This window comes from Vulpes lagopus, chromosome 1 (genome assembly GCF_018345385.1).
Source record: "Vulpes lagopus strain Blue_001 chromosome 1, ASM1834538v1, whole genome shotgun sequence".
In the NCBI taxonomy this organism is placed as follows: domain Eukaryota; kingdom Metazoa; phylum Chordata; class Mammalia; order Carnivora; family Canidae; genus Vulpes; species Vulpes lagopus.
The window spans coordinates 90604899-90631677 of NC_054824.1; the positions used below are offsets into that span (position 1 = coordinate 90604899).

A 26779-nucleotide genomic window follows, 5' to 3' on the forward strand; every position below is an offset into this window, starting at 1 on the left:
AATAGCATATGGGAACACTTGATGTAGTTTTGAGTAATAAATCATGTAATATTATTCTCAACCTATTATGTCAGGAATAACAAAAACAGTTGACATAAAAATAATTCTGTAACACTATCCTCATATGTAAAAAGTTGTATTTTTAGAAGTATCTGTCAGTTGGCAAGATACATAGAGACATAAATTCCTGTGATAATTCCTCAGTATTTCCATAATTTTCAGCCCCTAAATGAGAACCAATTATAAAATGAAAAGCATCTAAAGATTCAAGAAACTATGAGTAATATACAGGCTAATAAATATGGGGGAAAAGTATCTTTGACAAAGAGTTGAGCTACTTGTAAATGTTCACTGGAGGGGAAATTTTAGGGAATACTCACTAAATACATTTTGTTTATTTGAAAGTTATACCTCTAGCTTTGTCTAGTATCAAATATACTTTTGTTTAATTCTATTGGATTTTGCCAAAAGTATGACTCTAATCCCTGAAACTCAACAAAATGCTTTCAACATCTGTTCGCACTGTCCTCATCTTACTTTGCAGTATTTTTTGTTTGTTTTTAAAGATTTTAGTTATTCATGAGAGATGCAGAGAGAGGCAGAGAGATAGGCAGAGGGAGAAGCAGGCTCCATGCAGGAAGCCCGACGTGGGACCTGATCCCAGGTCTCCAGGACCAGGCCCTGGGCTGAAGGCAGGTGCCAAACCGCTGAGCCACCCAGGGATCCCTACAGTATTGTTTTGTAAAACCCACAGAGGCTGAAAAAGAAATGCTTAAACAAAACATTTAGATACTTCACACAGAAGACATGTACTTGAAAGAAAACAAGGATGGAGAAAAAGAGGCAGCTCTTTTGAGGCCAGAACTGAATAAACCCAACATAAATGCTGAGCATCACTAAGAATTGAGTAAGAAAGAGTCTGGGAGAGAAACAGTCAAGACCACTAAAGGAAAAGCTAGACAGAAGGTAATACTTTGAGGCTGTGGTCACAATTAAATATCATTGTTTTGCTAGCAGTGTTGTGAAATCACAAAACAATGACATTATATATTTACTTTCTTTTGAAAAATTTTATTATTTACTTATTTGAGATTTGAGAGAGACCGTGTGAGAACGAGTGCACATGAGAAGAGGAAAAAAAAGGGAGAGAAGCAGGAAAAGCAGGCTCCCTACTGAGCAGGGAGCCTGATGTGGGGTTCAATCTCAGTACCCTGGCTGGGATCCTGACCTCAGCTGAAGGGAGATGCTTAACTAACTGAGCCACTTAGGCACCCCTATTATATTTACTCTAAGATATAATACAAAATATCCTAAAGCCAAATGAAGAAATTAATATTCTGTGGGTTACCTCCTTAGATTACCTTAAGCATGGTCCTAATTCTATTAAACCAATAATGAATAATTTATTATTTTGTATTATGAAATCATTATATAAAAATTTAAGATTGAAAACTAATACAGGTCTGCTTGATCTTGCTTTAAATTTTATAAACACATAATTATTCAGACCAAGTTAAAACATTTATTTCTGACTGGAGCAGCATCAACTTTGGAATTTTAGGTAAACTAGATGTGAAACACAATTTTTGAGTTTATCATTTCAGGTCCTGTATGACCTTAATGACCTGAAAGGCCTGAAAAGGTCACATGCATAAAGTAATCGATCTGAAACCTTAAAAAGGCATAAACTTTAGTTAACTGAAAAAAAAAATTCTTTAAAGTTCTTCAGTAATTATTTTTAATATTAGATGTTTCTTTAAGTATATACCATCTATAACATTCAATCAATTTACTACAGAGATACTTCACCACTTACCCTGAGGAATGCAATCTTGTTTCTAACATCTGTTACAATGGCATTCCAACTCTCTACTGCAGCCTTTAATTGGAGTGATTCCAGATTGCTGGTGTAGGAAAGGAGACACAAGAGAAAGTTCTTTCTTTTTATATACCACATAGGTCTTCAAAAATTTCTATTATATTCTTTAGCATATATGTAAATAACATAAAACAACAACAAAATTACCTCCATCACCAACAATTACCTCTAACGGGTACAAAGTTGTATGGAATGATATAAAAATAAAACAAAGACTGGGAATACATAAGATTTCTTTTTTCAAGAGCAAATATTACTTCTGCTTCCAGAATATCAAGTGTTCTTCTATCTTGGCTATATATATAAACATATATACATATATATAAACATATATATATATATATGTTTTAGAACATACAAAACCTATACACAGGAATCCCTCCACTGAAGTAAGAGAGAAACTGCCCTCGCCATCCAATGCAGAAGCATTCTCAAAGATGTTGACCCCTCTTAGAAGCAGGTTTTGGACTATCTTCACTGTAACCCTGACCTCACCGTGCCATGGTTGGTCTATCCACTCTTCTGCAAATTAGAAAGGATACTCCTTATGGGAGGGCAAATCAGAAAGAAGTACCTCTTCTGCGAGGATTAATTAGATTGTTGCCTCTATGCCGTGCCTAAATTGCACAAACACAGCAGCTCTGCCAATCATGCCCACCAAATGACTTAAGCAGGAACAGCTTTGAGGTGTTTAAGGTCTGCCATCTCTAGAAGAGAGACTTCATGAGGCCTTTCAAAAGGCTCTGTTATAACCTCCCCACCTCAGTATCACCCAGTACATCAGCTTTAAGAGAACAGAACAAGTTATCACTGAGAACATCTTACACAAAGAGGCTTGACAATATTTTAGTTTATAGAGTGCCCCTTCTTCTTCTAGAGCAAGCAAAGATAGACTGATCACCTACAACAGTACTTCCCGGACCTGAATGCAGATCAATATATCCTGGGAATCTTGCTAAACATCAGAGATTCTGACTCTTCAGAACTGAAGAATAATGATAATCATTAAAATGATAATCATTAAAAAATAATGATGTCTTGGTCCCAGGAATGCTAATTAATTTAGTATGAAGGTATACGCCAAATTAAATTATAAATTTAAGGATAATCTCATGCAACTTGCCCGATATTTGAAAACCATTCATTTATTATAGCATAGCAAGAAATTGCCTTTAACATACGATTTTAGGTGTTAACACTGATTTTTCCTTCAATGTACTCCAAAGGTGTTTAAAATCAAGCATTAGAAATCAATTAGAAGAAGTTTTTCCACTTAGAATCCAAATTGTTTGGTAAGTATCTGGTCTTCATGCAGGTTTCTGAGACTTTTTATCTACTTCACTACAGAGAAAGGGAAAAAGGTGTCTGCAGCTATTACTGTACCCAGTAGACTTCAGTGCTTCAGCAGAAGCAACCAGGTAAAAGCATCAAAGTGACTAAATGACTTTTGAGGTTTAAAAAAATAAAGGTTTGTTCACTTCAAAGACTGACATCATACATGCAAAACACAGATTCTATTCAGCCTTAAAGCCACTCGTGAGTATCTCTGAGATAAAGACTCATTAAGGAAGAGGTAAATGTTACCTTGCTGCCATGTGAGTCACCCTGGCAAGCTGACTGAGGCATTCCTTTTCAGTCTGCTCTAGATGAAGCAAACCAAAATCTCTACGACACTGTAAGAAATACACCTACGGATTTTTGAGAGAAAGACAAAGAAGTTGAAGGTGTCTTTGTAAATGAACACATTCTTTTTTCAACCATTTCAAGTAAAGTTGAAGCATTTTTCAATCTCTTCCACCACATGAGTTTCTTGACCGCCCATAATACATTATAAAAACTGATTAAATCTGCAATTCTAACTTTTCGACTCAATGGTTACTGGGTTAGTAAACATTCCAGAACATTAGTTTTCAAACTTGAACATACCTTGGTATCACCTCAGAAAGTTTAAAAAATGATGCCCTAGTCAGAGACTCTAATTTTATTGATACCAAGGGCAATCTGATTAGTGGGATTTTTAAAAGTTCTCGAGTAACTCTAAAATTCGGCCAAGTTTAAGAACACTCAAAAGAAGTCCCACTATTCGCTTTTTTTTTTTAATTGATGAAGGGTTAAGAAAATAATCAGACCACACAGGAGGACCATGCAGTCTCAATGGACTTTGGGAGGTAATCTAAGAAAAACAAATGGAGGTCCAAGCAGCTATCCTGCAGGTTTGAGTCTGTCTACCCATACCCTTCTGCACTATTACTGCTGCATTGTTCACTTGGCCTGTTTTTTTTCTCACTAATCATTCAATATTCCCTGAAAATAGGTTATATTCTAGGGCAGCATTAAGTGTTAATAAATAGCAGAGTAGAAATAAACTTTCTGACTAAAAGCAGTGAGAAATAAAATACACAAATTTGAGCTCTTAATGTGATCTGAGGGTTTTGTTTTGTTTTTCGGTTATAGCTAGAATTTTACTAATCTTCAGGGATTTTTGGTTCAGGTATCATTCCTTGATTGTTGACCTCCAGATTTCCAAGCATTCTGCTAAAGAATATAGCTTTGGCATGACAGATATGGGAAGGTTTATAATCTTCTTAATGTTAGTGAGCTTTCTAAAAATTTGAATCTCCTTATTTATCAAAAGTTTAGTTATCTATAAATAAAAATTTACATACATATAATCATATCTTTTGGAAGAGACCCTAGCTGTGGTGTTCTAGGTCTTAGAAGAAACTGAGTGACATTCTGGGGGCCTAGAAGGTAAGCTGGTTTTTGAAATTAGAGTGTATGATGCGTATGTGGTTTTGGGAAGATCTATGTAGAAAGTAATAAAGAAAGATTATCTCCAGAAGCAGTAAAATGTTATTCTTAGAAATTTGGCTTAGTAACCTGGCTTCATGAGGATTTTCCCAAAACGTATGTATTTGCTACACATACTGAAGCAGACCAATTTCCTCAAGTCACTGGGGGAAAAACAACATAAAGTTATCAACATTGAAGTAATCATGTACAAAATTCCAATGAGTCAAAAAGCTTAAGAGTTGAAGCTATGTTCTTCTGGCTAGTCCTAAGATGAATTATTTCTGTTCACTTATAACAGTCTTTTTTTCAAATCTTTAGTATACAAGCAAAACTTCCCTCCCCACCCCATCTCTCTCTCTTTTTTCTTTTACCTCAGCTGTTAAAGCTCTGCTAGTTTCTGCATTCAGTTTGTTTAAGTATGTTTTAATTGTGCTTTCCAGATTATGCTTCTCCATTTCCCACTGAGATCTGAAATATATGATCATTAAAGAGTCAACAACATTGCAGCAAAGACAGACTTTTCACCTTATTCAGGAGGGAGAAGGACTGAAGCTATTCACGGAGTAAGAAATGATTTCTTGTAAAAGTTTACAGTATATAAAAGCAAGAGAAGACATTACTTAACCCTTACTGTTTTCCTTTATTACCAAGAGCATAGAAGTTTTAAAATTTTCAACATAGGGACTAGGATTTAAAACTTGACTCTGAAATAAAGTTGTCTGAGGATGAATCTGAGTTCTGAAATCTAATTAATGTGAAACTTTGGGCAAGTTACTTCTCTGTATTTCAGTTTCTTTACATATGAAAACGGAGAACACTGTATTATTGACCTCAAAGGACTGTTGGTGAAAACTCATTCAGATAATATACATAAAAGCATTTTGGGTTTAGTGCATATTAAGTACTAAATAAATGTTAGCTATTATCATTAAATTTCACATAAAATTTCTACCAGCCTTTCTATATCCCTAAGCTAGCAACTACAAAGATTTTTATCATCCCTGCCCTTGTGGCATTAAAGCTAAACCGCTACATTAAAATATTGCACTGGTTATCTCAGGATCTCAGCTCACATTCAACACCTTAGTATGAAAACAAATTCTACAAATTGAAAGGGAGAGAAGGAGATAAGATTATTATTTATGAAGAACATTATAGAGAAAGACTACCTATGAGATTTCTCTTTTTCCTATCTCATTTCAGCTTCCTACATCCAAGCCCCAAACTTCAGGGCATACAAACCAAATTATGTCTTTAAAGGAAACAATTAATTGGAAATATAATATTGTAATAAGGACTTTTATAAAGGCTATCCTCAATGTTTTATTAGAAACACTCAGATGCCTGCTTACTTGACAGACATTGATGAAAAGTTTGATAAGACAATATACTGTTAATACCACTATGGCCAGAGTGTTTTGAGGGAAAAAAATATCCAAGGATATATATTAATTCAACCAAGAGGAATTATTATGCATTGAATATTGTGCAAAAATGCTTATAAGAACAAGAGAAAATTTTGACTCCATCAAAATTAAAAACTTTCGTGCTTTCAAGAACATCATCAAGAAAGTAAAAAGACAACCCACAGAATGGGAGAAACTATTTGCAAATTGTGTATCTGATAAAGGGCTTGTATCCAGAACATGCACAGAACTCAACAAAAAACAAAGAACTTAATTTTAAAAATGGCCTAAGGATTTGAACATTTTTCCAAGGAGATACACAAATAGCCAATAAGCACATGAAAAGAAGTTCAACATAATTAATCATTAGGAAAATGCAAATCAAAACCAAAATGATCTACTACTTTACATCCTCACAAATATTTGTTGGATTATCTGCCTTTATTTTACCAATTGTAGTGGATGTGGAGAAACCAAAATCCACATCCATTGTTGGTGGGAGTGTAAAATGGTTAGTCAGTTGGAAAAGTTTTGGTAGTTCCTCAAAAAGTTAAAAAGAGTTTACTGAATGTCTCAGCAATTCTACTTTCAGGTATATCCCCAAGAGAATTGAAACTTTATGTTCATACAAAAATTTGCTGACAAATGTTCATAATAGCATTATTCATAATAGTGGAAAAATGGAAACAAATGTCCATCAATTGATGAAAAGGTAAACACGTTATGGTATATCTACACAATAGACTGTTATTTACTCATAAAAAGAAATGCATACTGATACATGCTACAATATAGATGTACAATATAGTAAGCATAAGTTAATCACAAGAGGCTATTATATGATTACATTTATATGAAATGTCCAGAATAAGGAAAATAATAGATTAATGACTGCCAGAAGCTAGGGGAGGGGAGAATGAGGAATAACTTCTAATTGATCCAGGATTTCTTTAGGGCGATAAAAATGTTCTGGAATCAGACAGAGGTGATGGTTCATTCAAAGCTAATGAATTGTAGAATTTAACACAATGAATTTTATGCTATAGGAATTAGATCTCAAAAACAGTTGTTATAAAATTACCTACAGGCAAAAATATGTGAATCAGAATAAAATTCAATTTCATAAATCAGTCACAATTAGCAGTATCAATTAGGGCAAAGAGATAAGAACACATAAGCTCTGGTCCCTGGCTAGCTTGTCATGGGACCATAACTTTGCTAATTTAAGCTCAGCAGCTTTCTAGGGCCAGAGCTAAGGTGAACATACCTCCCAATTTGCCTAGGACACTTTCAATTTGTAACTGTTGTCCCAGTCTCAATTTCATGCTCAAAAATGGCCCAGACTGGATAATAAATTATATGGCTATCCTGGAACGTGCTGAGTGGAATACCTAAGCGTTTTAGAGATATACATTCAACCAAAGCAAGGCTTAAGTTTGTACCTTTTCATGGATAGTTGGTCTTTAAGATTCTTGATTTCATTATCTTTAGCATGGCTCTGACGCTGTAATCTGAGAAAAGATGAAAGTGTTATATATTAGAAATTATTTGTCATAATACAGTCAGAACAGCTCTACTTGTAGCTGAGGAGGGACTACGTATGACCATTTGGGGCCACAAATATTGAGCCTGAAACTAATAAGACTTCTACAACTAATCCTTCTGAAATTGATGTATTTATTTTTTCCTAATGTCTGATTCACAGACTTCCCAAAGAAAGTAAGTACTAAGTTCTAACCCCATCAATCCGAAGCCAAAAAGAACTTGTATCTCCAGTTTGAAGACTCAGAAAAATGTTTTTAGCAATTTGTACTTTAGTTTACCCACGAGAAAACACAGATGGTATGTTCTGATTTTCTAGGCCTGTGGAAGGATTGAGAACTTTAACTTTCTTACAAAGTTATTATGTCAAGTCATATAAACTATTGACTTGGGTTAAGGGTTAAGGTCTGAAAGAATCAGATATTACATACAGAAGTAACAAAGCTGTGTGCAAATAATTTTAATTAAAACAGTAAATTTTAACTAGGGAGTCACTGACATGACCTAATCATGGGAAGATTGGGTAAAAAATTTATATAAAATTAGCTTAAAATTAATATGCAAGAACCTACCAAGAGAAGTACAAAATAATACTTTTTGGCTGATATATGTTCACAAACCATTTCTGATATTCCTTCCTTGTCCTGCTATGTATCTCCTCACAACTAAATTTTTTTTTTTTTTTAATTTTTATTTATTTATGATAGTCACAGAGAGAGAGAGAGAGAGAGAGGCAGAGACACAGGCGGAGGGAGAAGCAGGCTCCATGCACCGGGAGCCCGATGTGGGATTCGATCCTGGGTCTCCAGGATCGCGCCCTGGGCCAAAGGCAGGCGCCAAACCGCTGCGCCACCCAGGGATCCCCACAACTAAATTTTTATACTGACCCATTAATTTGCTATAATATGAAGAAATTTACAGCAAAAGCATATTTCTCTTTAAGTTCTGCTATGTTCAGAACCTTGGGATACAGAGGAATTTGGGTTAATATAAATTACTAGAATGACAGCATTAAAACAAGGACTTTAAATGTTGGCTGGACTGCTTCCTAGTAGATTTCAGAGATTAAATTACCCACTCACCTTTACTCCAAGCTTCTTAGAAGCTATAGAGACTTACAATCAATGTGCTATAGAAGTGAAAATGCAATGAAGAGAAACCAGGTCTATTTCTGCACAAAAGAGATCATGTTCCCAAGTAAAGAAGAAGGAAAACAAGCTTTATTACTATGGTATGCAGAGAGCTGAAAAAGAGGTAGTAGGAGTTTTTAAACTGACATTCTCCTTCCCTTTGTGTGCTTCCATTACTCTAATATTTTACCGAGCTCTAGTTTAGAGTGGGCAGTAAACAGCTGATAGTGGTGGTGGGGAGTTCAGAAGACCTGGGCTCTTAAATAATAGAGGATAAGATAGGTATATTTCCTGTCATCCAGCTTGGATAGGAAATAACTGTTCAGGCTCTCGTAACTTCTTAGTCCTATTCTTCTCATGAATAACATAAGGGTAAGATTAGACATTCTTTTCCGCAAGATCTAAAGTTCTGAAGCTTACTCTGGTTGGCTATCAAGCTTATTATATGGGTTTTACTGACAGTAATTACTTTAAATTTAGTAAGTGCTTACTGTGGTTTGTTCAAAATATGTTGCTATTATATAAATCTTCTTGGTTAATTTTGCAATTATCATTCACAAACACTGTAGGACTGACATTGAATTACACCAAAGAAAAAAGATTCTTTTGCTTCCTGATAAACACCACATTCTAAAGTAAAAGAAATCCACATTTTACAATTTAAAAATATTTTCATTTTTATCATATACTCTTGGAACATGTTTAAGTGAATTGAACAAAAGCTTAAAAGCTATATGAGAACACACACTATGCTCACTCGTTTCCTCTTAGCCTACATGCCCTGTGTTTTCTCTAATCTCATCCTACAGAGCTAAGGTTCAATATTGTCTCCAATGAAGTTTCCTTACCACAAAAACCACAATACTCTTTTGCCCTACAAAATCCCTATTAAGTAAGGCTCCATTTGACAGTTATTTATAGGTACAGTTGGCCTTGAACAATGTAGGGGTTAGGGATACTGATACCTACCCCTAACAAATGCAGTTGAAAATGTGTATATAACTTTTGACTCCCCAAAAGCTTAGCTACTAATAGCTTACTGTAGACCACCAGAACCTTACTGGTAACATAATTAATGTTTTATATGTTATATGTATTATATACTATACTCTTACAATGAAGTGAGAGAAAAAAATATTACTAAGATGATCATAAAGAGGAAAATACATTTATAGTACCGTACTATATATATAAAAAAAATCTGCCTATTAGCAGACCCACATAGTTCAAACCCATGTTGAACGGTTAACTGTACTTAAAAAAAAAATGTTAAACTTTCTGGGATAAATACATATTCATGTGCAGGTGTAAGAAATAATACAGAGGGATCCCATGTACCCTTTACTCATGTTTCCCCAATGCAAATGTCCTATAGAACTATAATAACCAGGATGTTGATAGGGATATAGTCAAGCCACTGAACAGTTTTATCACAATACCTCATTTTGCTCTCATTCCCATTTCTTCTTCCTAACCTTGAATCACTAATCTGTTTTCCATTTTTATTATGTCATTTAATAATTTTTAAAATGTTATTTCAAGAATGTTATAGGAATAAAATCATACGGTATATAAGCTTTGGGGACCGGCTTTTTTCACTCAGCATAATTCTGTCTACAGGGTCTGTAGTATCATCACTGGTTCATTCTTGATGGTGGTATATAGGTCCCCCTTTTTCTTTCTTTTTGTTTTGACAGAGGTGTATCAATTTTATTGATATTTTCAAAGAAACAGCTCTTTGCTTCATAGATTTTATTTTCTGTTTGCAATTTCATTACTTCTAATCTTTATTAATTCCATCAGTTGTTTTAGGTTATTTTGATTTCCCTTCTCTGGATTCTTGAAGAGGGAGCTTATATTAGATGGAGTCCTTTCCTCTCTTCAAATGTGTATATTTAATGCTATAAATCTTCAAAGAAATGCTTTAGCTATGTCTACAGTAAATTTTCATATACTGTATTTTAATGTTAATTTAGTTCAACATATTTTTATTTCCTTTCAAATCTCTTTTTTGACCCACGGATTGATTAGAAGTGTGCTGTGTAGTTTCTAAGTGTTTGGAGATTTTCCTGTTATCTCTCTGGTATTGATTTCTTGTTAGACTACATTTTGATCTGAGAGCATACTTTGCATGACTTCAATCTTTTAAACTTGAGGTTTGTTTTATGGGCTAGGAGTTTTTTTTTTTTTTTTTACTGGAAATAGGGAAGTTTTATTTTTTAATGATGGATTTAAATACTTATTTGTGGACACAAACAAATTCTCTAAATTCTTTTGGCTTTTTCTTTCAGGATATGTCCTAGTATGGTACATTTCCTATGGTCACTTGAAAGCATATGTATCCTGCTCTTGTCTGGTGAAGTGTCCGATAAATGTTGATTAAATCCTGTTGGTTGATGGGGTTGTAGAAGTTCTCTATCCTTACTGATTTTCTATCTAGTAGTCCTACAAATTCCTGAGAATAGGGTGCTGAAATCTAGGACATTATAGCTGTAGGCTTTTCTATTTCTCCTTACAGTTCTATCAAGTTTTGCTTCATATATTTTGAGGCTTTGTTGTTGGATACATACACTTTTAAGTTGTTATGTCTTCCTGGTGGATTGTTCCTTTCATCATTATGTAATGTCCCTCTTCATTTTCAGTAGTTTCTTTGCTCTGAAGTCCATTTTATCTGATACTAGAGTAGCCATTCCTGTTTTTTAAATTTTTCTCTTTTTAAGATTTTATTTATTTATTCATGAGAGACACAGAGAGGCAGAGACATAGGCAGAGGGAGATGCAGGCTCCATGCAGGGAGCTCGATGTGGGACTCGATCCTGTGACCCCAGGGTCAGGCCCTGGGCCGAAGGCAGCGCTAAACCGCTGAGCCACCTGGGCTGCCGGCCCTTCCTGTTTTTTGATTAATGTTTACATTGTATATATTTTGCCATTCTTTTATTTTTAACCTATGTTGATAAAACTGAAATTTCTTAGAAACAACATATTGTTGGATTACAGCTTTTTATTTTTAAAATCCCCTGTGCCAGTGTCTTTTAATTGACGTATTTAAATCATTTACATGTAAGGTAATTATTGATGTTTGAGCTTAAGTCTATCATTTTTTGTTTCTTGTTTCTCTTTTCTTACCTTTTTGTGGGTTATTTGAAAGTTTTTGGATTCACCTTGAATCCGTATCTCTCTCTGTAGCTTTTAGTAGTTGCACTTGGTATTTCAATATGCATATATAGTCTACTGATAGTGAGATTTTCCCTAGTTTCATATAGGTCTCTTTACCCGCTACACTTTTAAATTACAATTGTTGTAAGTATTTCCTCTACACGAACTCCACATAAGATGGTATTATAATTTTTGATTCAAGCATCAAATACGATTTGAGAAATTAATGAGAAACAGAATGGACTCTTATTATTTATGCCCCCCCTTCCTCATTCTGATGTTCTTTTTGAAAAATTTCTATTATTTCCTTTATATTTATAGACCTCCCATTTAGCTATTCTTTAATGGTAGCATTAGCAACAGCAGATTCTTATACTTTTCTTTTGTCTGAGACTTGTCTTTATTTCTCTTCTTCCTAAAGGACACTTCTGCTGGATATAGGATTCAAGATTCTGTTGTTTTTAGTTTCCTTTCTTCCAGTACTTAAATAATGTGCCACTTCCTTCTGGCCTCCATGATCTTAGATGAGAAATTCAACGTTAGGGGATCGCTGGGTGGCTCAGCGGTTTGGTGCCTGCCTTCGCCCCAGGGTGTGATCCTGGAGTCCCGGGATCAAGTCCCACATCAGGCTCCCTGCATGGAGCCTGCTTCTCCCTCTGCCTGTGTCTCTGCCTCTCTCTCTCTCTCATGAATAAATAAAATCTTAAAAAAGAAGAAAAAGAAAAGAAAAGCAATGTTATTTGAATTAGCATTCCCACATGTTTTTTTCCTCTGGTTCTTTTGAGATTTTTTTTACTTCAATTTTCTGTAGTTTAGTTATGTGACTTGGCATGAACCTCTTTGGGTTTATATTAGTTGGGATTCAGGCAGCTTCTTGAATTTGTAAATTTATGTATTTCACCTCATTTCTTTTAACACTCCCTCCTCCCAATCTCTCTTCTTTCCTTCTGATATTCTGGTAAGAATTTTAACTCTTTTATTATTGTCCTACAAGTCACTGAGACTTTGTCCTTTTTTAAAAATCTTTTCCCTAGTCTATCCTCCTCTCTGCTGTTCAGATGAGGTAATGGTAATGTCTTTTACTGTTGAGAAATGATATGGTAGTGAATTTTCCTTTTTGCCTCTCATATATAGACAGGGTACTGCAGAAATTAGCAACCAATAGTAGGGTCTGTCCTCAAGTTCACCTGATCAATCCTCTGTCATCTTGAATATTATTATATCCAGCAAGATTTTCAGTTACTGTATTTTTTAGTTTTATAATTTCCATACTTTATTATAAATTTTTGCAATGATTTTATAGCTTCTTATTTATTTAAAGAGAATTCAATTTTCATGTTGAAGCATTGTTAGGACAGTTGTTTTAAAATCTTTGTCAAACAATTCTCAAATCTGAATCATAATGTTGTCATTTGTTGACTGTCTTTTCTTTCATGTTGTAATTGTCCTCGTTCTTTGTATACCTAGGTATTTTGGTTATTATGAGACTTTGGATTCTATTTTAATTATTTTAGCAAGAAGACCCCCTGTTGCCGTGTAGTGTGAGGGCTGAGTGGGTGTATATGTTTAGCATCTCACTCAGCCCTGCTAATAACATCCCACCAAAATCAGACATGGACCCTCTGCCTCAATGCAGATGAGTGATGTGGAAGTTCACTCTGCTTTTTAGCTCTGAGTAGGGTAAAAAAATCAGCTTCCTGCTGGGCCCTACTAACTGCTTTTGCCTGGTGAGGAATGGAAGACCAGCTGGATACTCAGGACTGCCAATACTTCTCCAGCAAGGAAATCTGGTTTCTGCTATCTGCCAATGTCAGAACACACTACCTGCTTCCAAGGGGTGGTATGGGACCATTGGTGCTTGAGTAGAGTAAGGGGATAAGCCAAAAAGGTTTTGGGGTTTTATATCTTCCTGATCCTTTGGCGAGAGGAAACAAGCTTTTCTACAAGTCCCCCACCCTACCTATTGGCTGTTCCAGGTTGGTAATTTCTGCTACCCTGTCCATATGAGAGGCAAAAAGGAAAATTCACTACCGTATCATTCCTCAAATACCAAAGTCTCTAGACCGAGTCCAGTCTGCTTTCTTCTACCTTTTTAGTCTTCTTAGACTTGCTTGTTGTGTTAAATCTAGGGTGTTTTGGTTGTAAATAGGAGGACTTGCAAAGAGTAGAACTACTACTTCTTGGTAGAACTAGAAGTCCCTCTGTTTTAAGTATATTTAAACAAATTAATCTATATTCTCCATTAGCTCACTATGTCTGACATGTCTTGGTATCTTCTACATGTGCCTTACATAATTCTTCTCACACAGCAGGCCCTTGATAAATGGTGAATGTTCAACACTGAATGTTCCTTGTATGAAGATATATGCACCCCCTAAGATGGTTTCTTTATAATCTCAAGCATACAAGGGTGTCTGGATCAGCTATCAGAATTGAGGAAGGATATCCTCAGATGATAAAGGAGAGAGGCAGCAGCTCATCTGCATGGATGATATTACTTTTCTGATCATTATATAACATATGTCTGGATTGGTCATTGCCTTTCAAGCTAAAATACAAAGTTTTTTCTTTTTTTTTTTTAAAGATTTTATTTATTTATTCATGAGAGAGAGAGGAGAGAGGCAGAGACACAGGCAGAGGCAGAAGCAGGCTCCACACAAAGAGCTGAGGTGGGACTTGATGCTGAGGCCCTGGGATCACGCCCTGAGCCAAAGGCAGACGCTCAACCACTGAGCCACCCAGGCATCCCTGAAGTGTGGGTTAAGTGATTATAGCCAGCTTAGATTTGCCAAAGCTATCTTAGGTCCTAACCTCCTTGAACTTGAAGGATCTCTGTGACTCTAGAAGGGATAAGCCAAAGTGTTTTTAACTGAGATTATGTTACCAGCGCTATGGCATCTGCTCCCCAAGAATTCCTTCAAGGTGCATATCATATGTGAGAGATAATTTAAGACCTAAATCTCTGCCAAATATTTCTCCAATTTCATAATTAATACTGGACTCCAAGTTCTAAGATATTCCTAAGAACTTGTCTATTCTACTAGCAGTCTAAGAACTAACCGATTTCAAATTAGACTTCATGAACAACTGCTATCCTGTAATATTACCATTTATTAAAATGTATCATAAATAATGTTATTATTTCAACCGATACTGACTGGAGGCTGTAATTAGTACAAAAAGAATATAACAAGGCCATTCATTTTTTCCCTATGAGTCAGAATTTTTAGTCTGAGGTATTTAATAATTAAGATTGTTATGGGAAATGAGACTGTTGGGAAGGAGGAGTCTGTAGAAATTTGATTCATTTTTAATCTCTTGGTCTTGGAACACAAAAACTCTGAGACCAATCCAAAAAAGCATTCAAGTGATTTCACGGGTGGCTTTGAGGAATGTATTCAGTATATGCTATAAAGAAAAACAAATCATTGGTCATATTTTTATAAATTATAATCATGACCTGAAAGTTAATTTTCTCCTGTAATTCTATTATAATCATACTTGTTCAGCCAATACATGTAAAGCTTAATATATAGTGAGCAGTTGCTTATTTCTCAATCCAGCTGGCAAGGCAAAAATATAGTTGGCTTTTAAGCAAGTACAGGCCTGTAGTTCAGCAGTTCCTAATGTGTAGTCACAATGCCACCTCGTGGCTACAAACGGATTATCTTTTAAAGATAGTGTTCATTATGGAGCAAATCCAGAATTTCCTGTTATCAACAGATTTGCACTTACTTGGAAACCTTATTGATTCCAAAAGCCACTTGTTGGTTCAGAGATGCAATGATTTTGTCTTTCTTCTTAATCTGCATTTGGTTTTCTTGCCACCGAAAAGTCACTGTTTTCAATTGTCTTTTGAAATCCTGATCAATGAAAAATAGTACTTCACGGTTAATTCTGTTCAAGTCACCATAGTCTTCAAAGAAAAAACGGGTTCTTCAAAAAAAGAAACTACCATTAAATTGAACATTTCAATACCCCTGACTTGCTTCAGATAGAATGGCAAAAGTACTTACTTCACACTGATAGTGTAATTTATAAAGCTGTCGTTGCCGAGCAAGCTTTTCCTTCTCAGTTTCTCCATATTCTGCTTTGCTGGTTGAGCCCTAATGAGCGAATGGAATATGCATGCCTTATTTTCCTCTAAAAAAACCCCACTACTTCTTTAGTTAAAGGGGATTTAAAGTTGTCATCTAACTCCTACTCATGCAAACATCACTTCTCTGATTGGTGCAGATAAACCCACCTCTCCCCAATTACAGCATTCACTAAACAATCCCACGGTTACTGGTCTTCTGCATGCCTACCATATTTTTAAGCCTTTTTCAGTATTGCTTTCATTGTTGTTAAAAGCATATGAGGTAGGCACTTATTATTCCCACTTTAGAGATAATAAAACTGAGTTAAGTAACTTACCCAAGGTTTACACAGAAAGTGGAGAAGACTGAATTCTAACTCAGGCAGTGGTAAGTGTCCAAACAATTATTACTCAGTACCACCTTAGTTTAATATTCAACTGCTCCACTGGATCATAAATACTCTGATCACAAAGACCATGTTTTAGCATAGCTCTTGACAAAAAGTGCTAAACGTTTTTCAAATAAATGAGGGCGTAAACATTTTCCAAACCAAAGGCCTCATATTTAAACTTCAGTCTGACATTCAAAGCTAAGACTGCCATTTCAGTTAAAATATACATATTCTATTACAATTAGAAAGGGAAAAGATGACCATTATCAGCCATGGAATCATTTTTACTAACTGTACCCTTAGACAATCAATATTCCTACATACTGTGGAACAGGATATCATTAAATTACATTAGTATAGAATTCTACATTTAAATCAAGTGATTTTAACAGAAAAGTCATATGCTTTATCTGATTTAGTGTTCTGCTGAGCACTTAAATCATATTCCCCTGTACCTTCACATACAGGTACATCATTCCCAGCAGTGACTGCTAGTAAGAAAGGAAACAAAGGAAAAAAAAAAACTGTTGTACATTGTTAATATTTTTGTAGACATTTCATGCTTACAACCAGTTTATTTTTTTAAAAATGAAGTAGCTTTGTTTTAGTAAACTATTTTTCTCAAAATTGTCAATGAAATGAAGACAAGTTTTTTCCCCCTTGTGATTTCTGAAAACCTTTCACAAGGGATGCATTTGTAATCAACACTGCCCAAGAGTTAAAGCCAGGAAATGGTTTGAGGGTTAACGTGAAAAGTTTGGGCTCCTAAGGTTCTTTTCATCCTCCATTTATCCCTGTCCCTCCCCCGTTCTGTTTTTACTTGTTCATCACAAACACAGAAACACAGTACAGACACTAGGCTAACATGCTATTCAGAGTCATGGAGAAAACAAAGGTTAACAACTGTTTCTGGAAGGAAGGCTGGGCTGTACTCTCTCTGATCAGGCTTACCTGCTCTATCATGTCCAGAATATGCAATTCATCCAGGCTATAGAACTTGTCTTCAGTTGCAGAATCCTCTTGGATATCACTTGCATCATCTTTCAGAAATCCACTGACTGGGTAGAGATTGGCTTGCTCTTTCTTCAACTGCTCTTCCTTTCCTATCATATTTGGGCTACAGTGGTGACATAATCAATGTAATCTTTTATAATGGTTGAGTGTTTTTCATCTAAGCCACTGCTTCCTAAATTAATATTTTATTGATCTCATGAAATATTCTGCATCAGAAGGGTTCATAGCCAAAGAAAGTTAAGACAGTGCTCATATTGTGTATTTCTCATTACAATTCATAATGAATTTATTTAGCATTTATGAGCTATTACTCAATTAAGATATGTACTCTGTTCATTCTAGTGTTACCAAGAATTATGAGATCATGGAGTTCATTAACATCAGTTACTTTTAGAGAAACAATACTTTGGGAAATATTGAGAAGCATTTCCAGTTATGCTATATTATTTTATCATTATAGCATTCTCAACAAGTAGGTTGACTTTATCAATTTCATTGCTTTAGGTCCAATGTACATTTAGATAGAGGGCTACATATAGCAACATAGAGTAGATTTAAATATGGAGGTTTCTTTGGTAACAGGACTTAAAGAAACTGCAGTGCTATTACATGGATTTCAGTAACTAGAAACTACTAAAAAAAGGAATGAAAATACTGCAAATACAATGACAGCTAGTTTTATACCTATATCTAAAATTTAGATGTATGCTACTATCCTTTCAAGTTGTCCTACTATTTATAGCTATAAATTTCCTTCTTAATCTCATTAAATGGTAACAAGAAACAGTACTTTTACTTGTAACATGATATAAATGACTTGATTAGTGAATAGAAAGAAAATAGATAATTTTAGGATGATTACTTCTTTTAGGCACTTGAGACCTAGAAAACAATGGCCTCTAATGCTTGTAGAGTAACTTGTAAAACAATATAAAATAGTCTTAGGTATCACTGAGGTATTCTAGAATGACTCACATTTTGAGAAACATTTGGAAAGTTCAATGAAATCAATTGCTTGTGTAGGCCACTGGATTCCAAACCCAATTAATTTTCCAAATTATCTGAAGAGCTTTTCTAAAACTATTATTTTTGCAGGTCCCCTGAGAACTGCAAATATATAGATCAATTTGTAATTTTGAAAACATCTAGATAATTCCTAAATTTTTAAATTTTAACAATAGCAGTGTGACAATACAGGAAAATGCTCGTATCAGTAAGAAATGAAAACTATAGCACATAGAGGTAAAATAAAATTTGGCATTGAAAACACTTGAACAAAATGTTGAGGGAAGAATGAAGCAAATGTGGAAAAACAGTGTAATTACTGAATTGGGATGACAGGTACATATACTAGTGTAAATGTATATTCTTTTCTTTTGTGCATATTTGAAAATTCTCACATGAGAAAAAAGCTCCCTGGGTAATTTGATGATCATCCAGATTTGGGTCTATATTTTAGGTAACATAAGCAAAATGATTGATAGCACTGTTTCACTCTTCAGTAAGTTATTTTTAAGGCATCTAGACATGGCTTGAAAAGAGCAAAAAACAAAAAAACTATTGCTCTAGTATTGTTTTGCTCAACTTGCTGCCAGAGAACATGAAAAACTTAGATGATGAACCATTTACTTACCATACAGATCACACCATTATCAATAAGAACATATCAACTACACGTGAAGACTTTATGGTTAAAATATGTTCTTGCTACCATTTTAAAGATATCTTAATAATTTATGTTTTCACAGTGAATTCTCTAAAGTTATGGACTTTCAATTAACAAACTTTTTGGTGGGTATAATGAATCTCTTCATTACTGTCTCCCCTACTTCCACCCCCCACTGCACTGTCCTCAATCACATGTTGTACAATCCAGTGATCTTCAGACATTAATACGTTTCCAGTAAAGGTTCAAAATTCATGGTTAACAACCGGGGATTAAAAACAGCAACAATAACAACAAGCTGTGGATTAAACAAACCAACTCAAAACAAACTCTTTTGTAAAAGGTCATTAGGACAAACAATGATCTGTTCTCTAAGGTTAAATCGTACTTAAATTTAGATTTGGCTAACCACAACCCAGATGACATTTTAAAAGATTTTATGCTGGAGCCAATTAGTCTTTGAATAAAAAAGCAATTAGTATTGGGTGATTCTTGAGTGCCTTATATAAAAATGGTGAGAGATTCTATTTTCCCAAAGTAAATGATAATTTAACTTTTTGTCATTCTATTAAAAAGTGTCAAGTTATTACAAGGAACTGTACTTTCTTCTTTTAGAACACCTTCCAAGGTAAGGCTGTGTCATACTGGCAAAGCACACTTTGAAAATAGTAATAAAAATTTAAAAATTAAATAAATACTTACACTTGTTCTTCTTTTGATTCCTTATTCTGAAAAACAGCATCAAGAATTAGTAATCTATATCAACTATGTCAGTACAGCATAGTGATGTGACTGTATTTAGATCAGTGTTTCTCAAACTCCTTTTTACCACAAGCAAAATAAACACATTTTACATCATGATGTAAATGCACTTATATATAAATCTTTATACATAATATAAAACTGCAATTTAAGTTCCACTACATAAATTTTACCCATATTATATGTGTTACAGACTGCACTTCTGTGCCCCTCCTAAATTCATATGCTGAAACCCTAACCCTCAGTGTGATGGTAACTGGAGGTAGGGGCACTGGAAAGTAATTATGTTTAGATGATGCCATGAAGTCCTCATGATGGAATTAGCAGCCTTATAGGAAAAGACCAGAGAGTTAGATCTCTTGCTCTGTGTGTTCTCTCTCTCTCCCCCCACCATGTAATGATACAGCAAAATTTAGCCATCTGATAAGAGGGCCCTCAGCACACACCAAATCTCCTGACACCTTGATCTTGGACTTCCCAGCCTCTAGAACTGTGAAAAATAAATGTTTGTTGCTTAAAACACTCAGTCCATGGCAGTTTGTTGTATCTCTGCCTGAAGAGACTATGTGATGAATTCTGAAGCTTTTTTTATTCCTATTAATTCTATTCATTTTATAAAATGGTAGTTGTGACCCACTAAATTAATTTTGCAACCTACCACTGAGTCATGAAACAACTTAAAAATTATCAAGATATTGGAAATAAATATTGGGGCCGAGTTTGCACCTACTGTAATCTTTGGCCAGGGAATGTGTGATTCTCCTTCATGGAATACTATACTAACTACAAGGGTTCTTGAAAATCTACACATAAGGTAAAAGCAGATGGATATATTAAGAAATCTTACAGAAAAAGAAGTGTTAGGGAGATCACAATTAGAAAGAAATGTTAAAAATAAAACCCTAAATTTTAAATTCATTAAAGTAAAATTATAAAGGGAACATACTACATAAAGATAATAGCAATAACACTCAACATATGCTAATTAAGAGGATTAATTACTCTTATACATTACCCTTCTGTTAAGAGTATTATTTATTTACTCTTTACTTTTACTTTTACAAGAATTAGAGTATTAACTTCTACTACCACCTTTTATTTATAAGAAACTTCAGGGTCTTCTTCCCCATAGATTCCAAGATGTACTTACAAATTTGTTTTGCCTTACTGTCTGTACACTAAGAGAATTTTTGCATCTCAGTGTCTGATCAGTGTCCAGTACCAATTTGATTCTACAATTTAGAATTATCAACTCCTACCTTGATTCCAGTGTACCTGAATAACAATGGAAAGACATTTGGTTGTTCAGAATGAACATCTAGTATAGTTGAATAGTTTCTGAAACTTTCTAGCTCTTCCCATGACAACTTTTTGTCAACACATGCATCAGCCTGTTTTACATGCATCTCAGTAACTTCCCGTCTGTAGAGAGCACATCCAATTTGAAGGGCTAGATTTATTTCCTGCCATGTTTCTTTCTTTTTCAAAGGCTTCATCACAAAGCCTTCTATTCGGGGATCCCTGGGTGGCACAGTGGTTTGGCGCCTGCCTTTGGCCCAGGGCGCGATCCTGGAGACCCGGGATCAAATCCCACATCGGGCTCCCGGTGCATGGAGCCTGCTTCTCTCTCTGCCTATGTCTCTGCCTCTCTCTCTCTCTCTGTGACTATCATAAATAAATAAAAATTAAAAAAAAAAAAGCCTTCTATTCTTCTGCCATCTGCTTTACCTCCCCTCTTTCTATTCTTAAACTTTAATTCCCTGGGGGGGGGGGGGAGTGGGAAGGAGGATCTAATTAACTCCTAAAAGAGTTATTTATAATTTAGAAGCTAAATACTAAATTCCTAACTGAAGAAAGTGTTAACTACAAAGTCTCTCTACATACTAGTTACAAGTTATCTGTACTGACCCATCTATTTGCTACACAATTTTTATTTATTTATTTTTTTAATCATATTCTTCCAGAGTCTCTCATAGATCTTCTTAGGATTTCAACTAATTTAGGCAGAGATATTGCAAAATAATTAAGAGAAGACATAACTTCACTTCTAGGGACTTTGTTGTTATTCTGTATAACACAAGCTAATTTCTGTATGCTAGAATTTTTCATGAAGGAAACTCCTGATTAGAAAATGTGATTGACTTAGCCTTTTTTTTTTTTTTTTGACTTAGCCTTTTATAACTGGTTGTTTACACTATAACTAGTCAATACTTTGTACCTACAATAACAAATGTATATTATATTAGTAGGACCACTATATATAAAAGTCATATGCAAAAATTTCAGCATTTTTAGGTTCTATCCTTTAGAATTTAGATTAAAAAATGTAAGATCTCTCTTCTAATGTCCAAATCTCATTTTGATATAATTATCTTCAGAGTATCTCAACTTCTAATAAAATAAATTAGAAAAAAACTGAGGTTATAAATAAGAAAAAACTTCTTGACATTTAATAAGACATTTTTAATATTACTACCATGTGAAATTTTGAGCTGTGTTTACATTTATTTCCAGTTGCGTTTATTCCTGTTTAATTACAACTTGTCATAAAAGTGGGACTTTCTAATTAAAATTGAGAATTTGAGTAACCATATTTTAATTTTTTGGAAGAGACAAACTATATACCTTTGGAAACAAGATTTATGGCCTGATAGCTGTGGATTTACTTGGCCAGTTTTATGTAGTATTAGACCTGGGATTTACTAAAATTACTAAAATTTTTTGCAATAATTAAAAATTATCAGTGAAACTAATGGACCAGGTTGTGTTTTATCATACAAGAATTGCCTAAAAGTAAGTCATCTTATTCATGTCTTTTAAAAACATGATTTTCAAAATAAATTTTGAATGAAATGATAAATTTTAATAAATGATGGTTTGATAAATATGAAAATGGTATTGATATTTCATTGATCATAGTATAAATAACCTTTATTTTGTTCTTCACCTAAGTGTTTGCTAACTTTCCCTTGTGTTTTCATTTATGATTAAAATTTGTGTATACTTTCAAAAGATGAAATAAAATGGATTTACCAGATTGTAATTGGACAAAGAGTCTCACTGAATTTGTAATATAACCTACAGAGTACATCTAGATTTTAAGTATATGCTTCAGGCCAGAAAATAACACCTTTTTCTCCCCCACCATAAGGTTTGCAAAGCCTAGTGGTTAGCTATATGCTTGATTAAAAAAAACTCAAGTCCAAATCCATAGGAATCTACAAACATCAAGAGTGAACCAAAATGTAAATGAACTTTGGTGGACTATATGTCAATGTAGTTAATCAATTACAACAAATGTACCACTCTGCTGTGGGATATTGATAATGGGAGAAGCTATTCATGTGTGGAGGCCAAAGATATATGGAAAATCTCTGCACCTTCCCCTCAATTTTGCTCTGAACAAAAACAAAATTGCTCCAGAAATATAGTCTTAGTTAAAAAAAAAAATTAAGTCAAAAAAAAATTAAGTCAAAACAAGACTCAACTTTCCTTTGTAATTTTCTAAGCAATTAAAATACTTTTTGCTAAAGCTGTTACTGACAGTAACAAGAAGTTGTTTATTTTGTAACAGGCAAAACAAAGAAAAGGCATGAATGAAGCTTCTTGAATTTCTAACATTTTTGTACATTACTGCATTGTTGGCAGAGTCTTAGACACAAAGGAGAAAATCAAGATTTCTTGAGGTTTTGAAAAATGCTTCTGAATATATCACTAGAAATATGATGGGAAGCTGTTTTTAAAACACTGAGTAGGCATTTTTTAAATGAAAGAAGTATGCAGAAATCAGTGAAATTTCCAAATAACTATTTCAGTTTCTTGTTTGTCTATTTAAATGTATAATTATGATTTAGATAAGTAAAGTAAGACACATTGTGAGTTTGAATCATTCAGGATCTAACATACATAGACTTCTCTATAACCACATATTCAATGAACCTATTGACATTTTAAGTCATTTATGCTCTAGTCTACTTGAACTAATTTTAAGTTCTAACGGTGAATCCATGTATTAAATCTAAGTGCTCATAATTAGACATCCCTCTATTATAATGCTAATACAGTCACTTACCTTTTTATTCTTAGTCTTTTTCTTTTTCTTTGGTTTACTCTTAACCTGACAAGAAATAAATTAACATACAATTCAAACTGTACAAGAAGTTTTTTGCAAAATAAATTTCTTCTAACCACTGAAATCTTTTATCTTCTAATATTAAACATCACATTTGCTTCTTCCTAGATTATTTAGAAAATTTTCATTTTCACTTTGATTTTAACCTGTCTTCCACTCTTGAGAAATCTTTATCTATAAAGGAATAACCTGTAATATCAATGAATAGGCTACAGAAAAAAAGTTTACAGATCCCCATCTGCCCATGTGCATGCATGAGCAACAAAGGAGGAAGGGACTTCTAAAAAGAATCAACATATTCAAGTTCATAAAATGAAAAATTAAGCCTGGGAGTAATTTAGTGGCCATATAATAACCCTTAAATAAACCATTAAATAAAGATTCATCCTGTAAGATTTTAATTCTACCTATGTGCAAACAGCATTGAAATATCCCTGTTTTCTTCTCTCTTCTTCTACTCCCCATTATGCTTTCTTCTACTTTCTATTAACTTCCCAATTTCCAACCACTCAGGATGAAAAAATATGTTCAGAAATCTAGCATAGTGCCTGGCACATACCAAGTGTTCAGTAAATGCTGGAAAAATAAAAGGCTAAGGCAGGAAAGACTTTGGAAGAAGCACTGGGGAAAGAACCATTCCAATTCAAGCTCTGTGTAAACACTATGACAGTAAGATTATATGGGATGCTATAAGTAGAGCACATGCAACAAACTAAAGGCCCTGATTCAATTCTAATTTAAATATTAATGGGAGCTTATACCTCCTGGAGATCTTTAATAGATTCTGTTGAAGATTCACTAGGTATTGATGCTCCATCTTTACTCATTTCTGCTAACTGTATTTCAGGGTTTGATTTCACATTTATATTGTATTCCATGAGAGGTGGACTTAGTTCTTCTTCCTCATTCTGTAACTCTTCTAGTTCAATACCTAAGCGTTAAAAACAAAACACTCAAAACCGAGATACATACAGTTTTAGCCTCTTATCACTATTATAAACAACACCCCCCCTCCGACCCTTTGCCCCATAAAACATCATCCAGGAACTGAAATAGAAGACATCTTATTCTGTTCCCTCACTAGATGAAAATGAAATGCCCATTTATCAATGACCAAACAGGTACAGATAGTACCCTAGAACCAATCAGTACAAACCCAAATGCTAAGATACTTTACTGTTATCTTAAATAGACTCTAAATATTAGATATTCTGGAACTTAAGGCAACTCTAAATACTAAGTTTTTGAGGATTCTGACATTGCCCTATTAATACTGTAACTAGTATAATTTTAGAATAATGAACATTTTTTTCTCACTTAAATATTTTTATTGCTCAAGTATAATTTTACTCCAAACAAAACCAATAGTGTTTTCTTATGTATAATTTTACTTTCACAATATGAATTACATTAAAAAAACCCACAAGAACACAAAAATATAAATTAATTACCACCTGGCAAAAAAGAGTATACAGTTTAACAGTGGAGAAGTTAACCAGATAAAAGCTACATAAGCTAAAGAGTGGCATATACGAGCAGGTAGAGGGAGCAGGTAGACACTTCTGCCTGATGAAATATCCAGTGTGTTAAAAAGTCAACAAACTAAACTATGCTTGGGTAAATCCTGGAGCACGTGCACTAAGACCAAAGCAGAGTACAAAGGCTCATACTACATTCAGCTGACCAACAGTAATTTGACCACATGATTTTCCAAGTTTATAACAAATATTTATAGTTTATTACAGTTAAACTGATCACATAAAATGCCTGTAAGTATCCCCTAGCCGTCCCAAGTTGAAAGGTCACCTAGGTATTTTGTTTTTAAACATACTTACGTTGACTGCCAGTTATTGATTGTAGAGCAATTCCTATGACACATAAAGAAAAAAACTTAAGCTGTATAATTGCAAAGGCAACCAAAAAATACCTGACTGGGACTAAGAAAAGGAAGAAGATTTTTATGTTGCATCAATTAATTTTATAACTATAAAATCAACCTGCTTCACTCATGATCCAGTTTAAACAAGGCATAATCTTTAGATTATAACATAAAGGTTAAAAACTCATGTTTAGGGAAGAAAAAAAATTTTGATAGCTCCTAATAGATAATGCCTAGACTATAAGCCCTTTAAAACAAACAGCACATTCTTACAATTTAAAAACTCTAAGACTCTAAGTCTTACTCATGAAATAGTAATAGTGAGTTATGAAGCAAGCCTCCATTGAAAGTTGGAGCATTTTTAGCAATATAAATTATCCTGATCAGCCTCCCTTTCTCTTGTTCATAAATATTTATTAAACTACAATACATCAGGCTGTATGAGGTTCTAGATATTGAATGGTGAAGAAATAAGACAACCTTTACAGTGATTTAGTGGGAACAGTGGATACTAACCAAACAAATGAAAACAGCTACTGTAGTAACTACTAGGAAAGCCTCTATTAAAGGGACTTGAACCTTTTTGGTCTACCCGAGAACTGTTTGAAATGCTTTGTATTTATTTAGTGCTCAAAAACCTCCCAAATATTACCTTTATTCTCATTTGTTATTAAAAATCTTAAATTTAAAAAAGAGTCTCTTAGGTCAAGGATTCTTGCATGACTTTCTTATATCATCAGTCAGCATTCTCTTCTTTTATGCTCAAAGAAAGCTCTCAAAGGTTTAGCAGAAAAACACAATGGTATCCCAGAACCTCAGTAAAAGGACTGTTACTGGGCAGTAGCAAATCTCCGAAGAAAATCTGTATTAGTTCAACAATTACCAGTTACATAACATCAGTGTGGTCATCAGTTGCTCACTAGGTAGCACAACTAATAACTGGGACCAGG

At 34.2% G+C, this 26779-nt stretch overlaps 1 protein-coding gene across 13 annotated transcripts in view; it reads right to left on the minus strand.

Moving 5' to 3' along the window:
- Positions 1 to 26779, minus strand: part of DZIP3 (DAZ interacting zinc finger protein 3) — an 86336-nt gene that overhangs the window by 9183 nt on the left and 50374 nt on the right. For 12 of the 13 annotated variants that reach the window (XM_041751892.1, XM_041751833.1, XM_041751812.1 and 9 more), the window contains 11 exons: positions 25786 to 25818; positions 24712 to 24881; positions 23891 to 23935; positions 19759 to 19784; positions 17328 to 17493; positions 15923 to 16012; positions 15642 to 15769; positions 7521 to 7589; positions 5044 to 5140; positions 3464 to 3567; positions 1817 to 1904 (listed from right to left, as the gene is read on the minus strand). In XM_041751892.1, coding sequence (XP_041607826.1) covers positions 1817 to 1904; positions 3464 to 3567; positions 5044 to 5140; positions 7521 to 7589; positions 15642 to 15769; positions 15923 to 16012; positions 17328 to 17493; positions 19759 to 19784; positions 23891 to 23935; positions 24712 to 24881; positions 25786 to 25818 — 1016 coding nt within the window. The remainder of the gene's footprint in view (positions 1 to 1816; positions 1905 to 3463; positions 3568 to 5043; positions 5141 to 7520; positions 7590 to 15641; positions 15770 to 15922; positions 16013 to 17327; positions 17494 to 19758; positions 19785 to 23890; positions 23936 to 24711; positions 24882 to 25785; positions 25819 to 26779) is intronic. The other variant, XM_041751902.1, reaches the window with a different exon arrangement.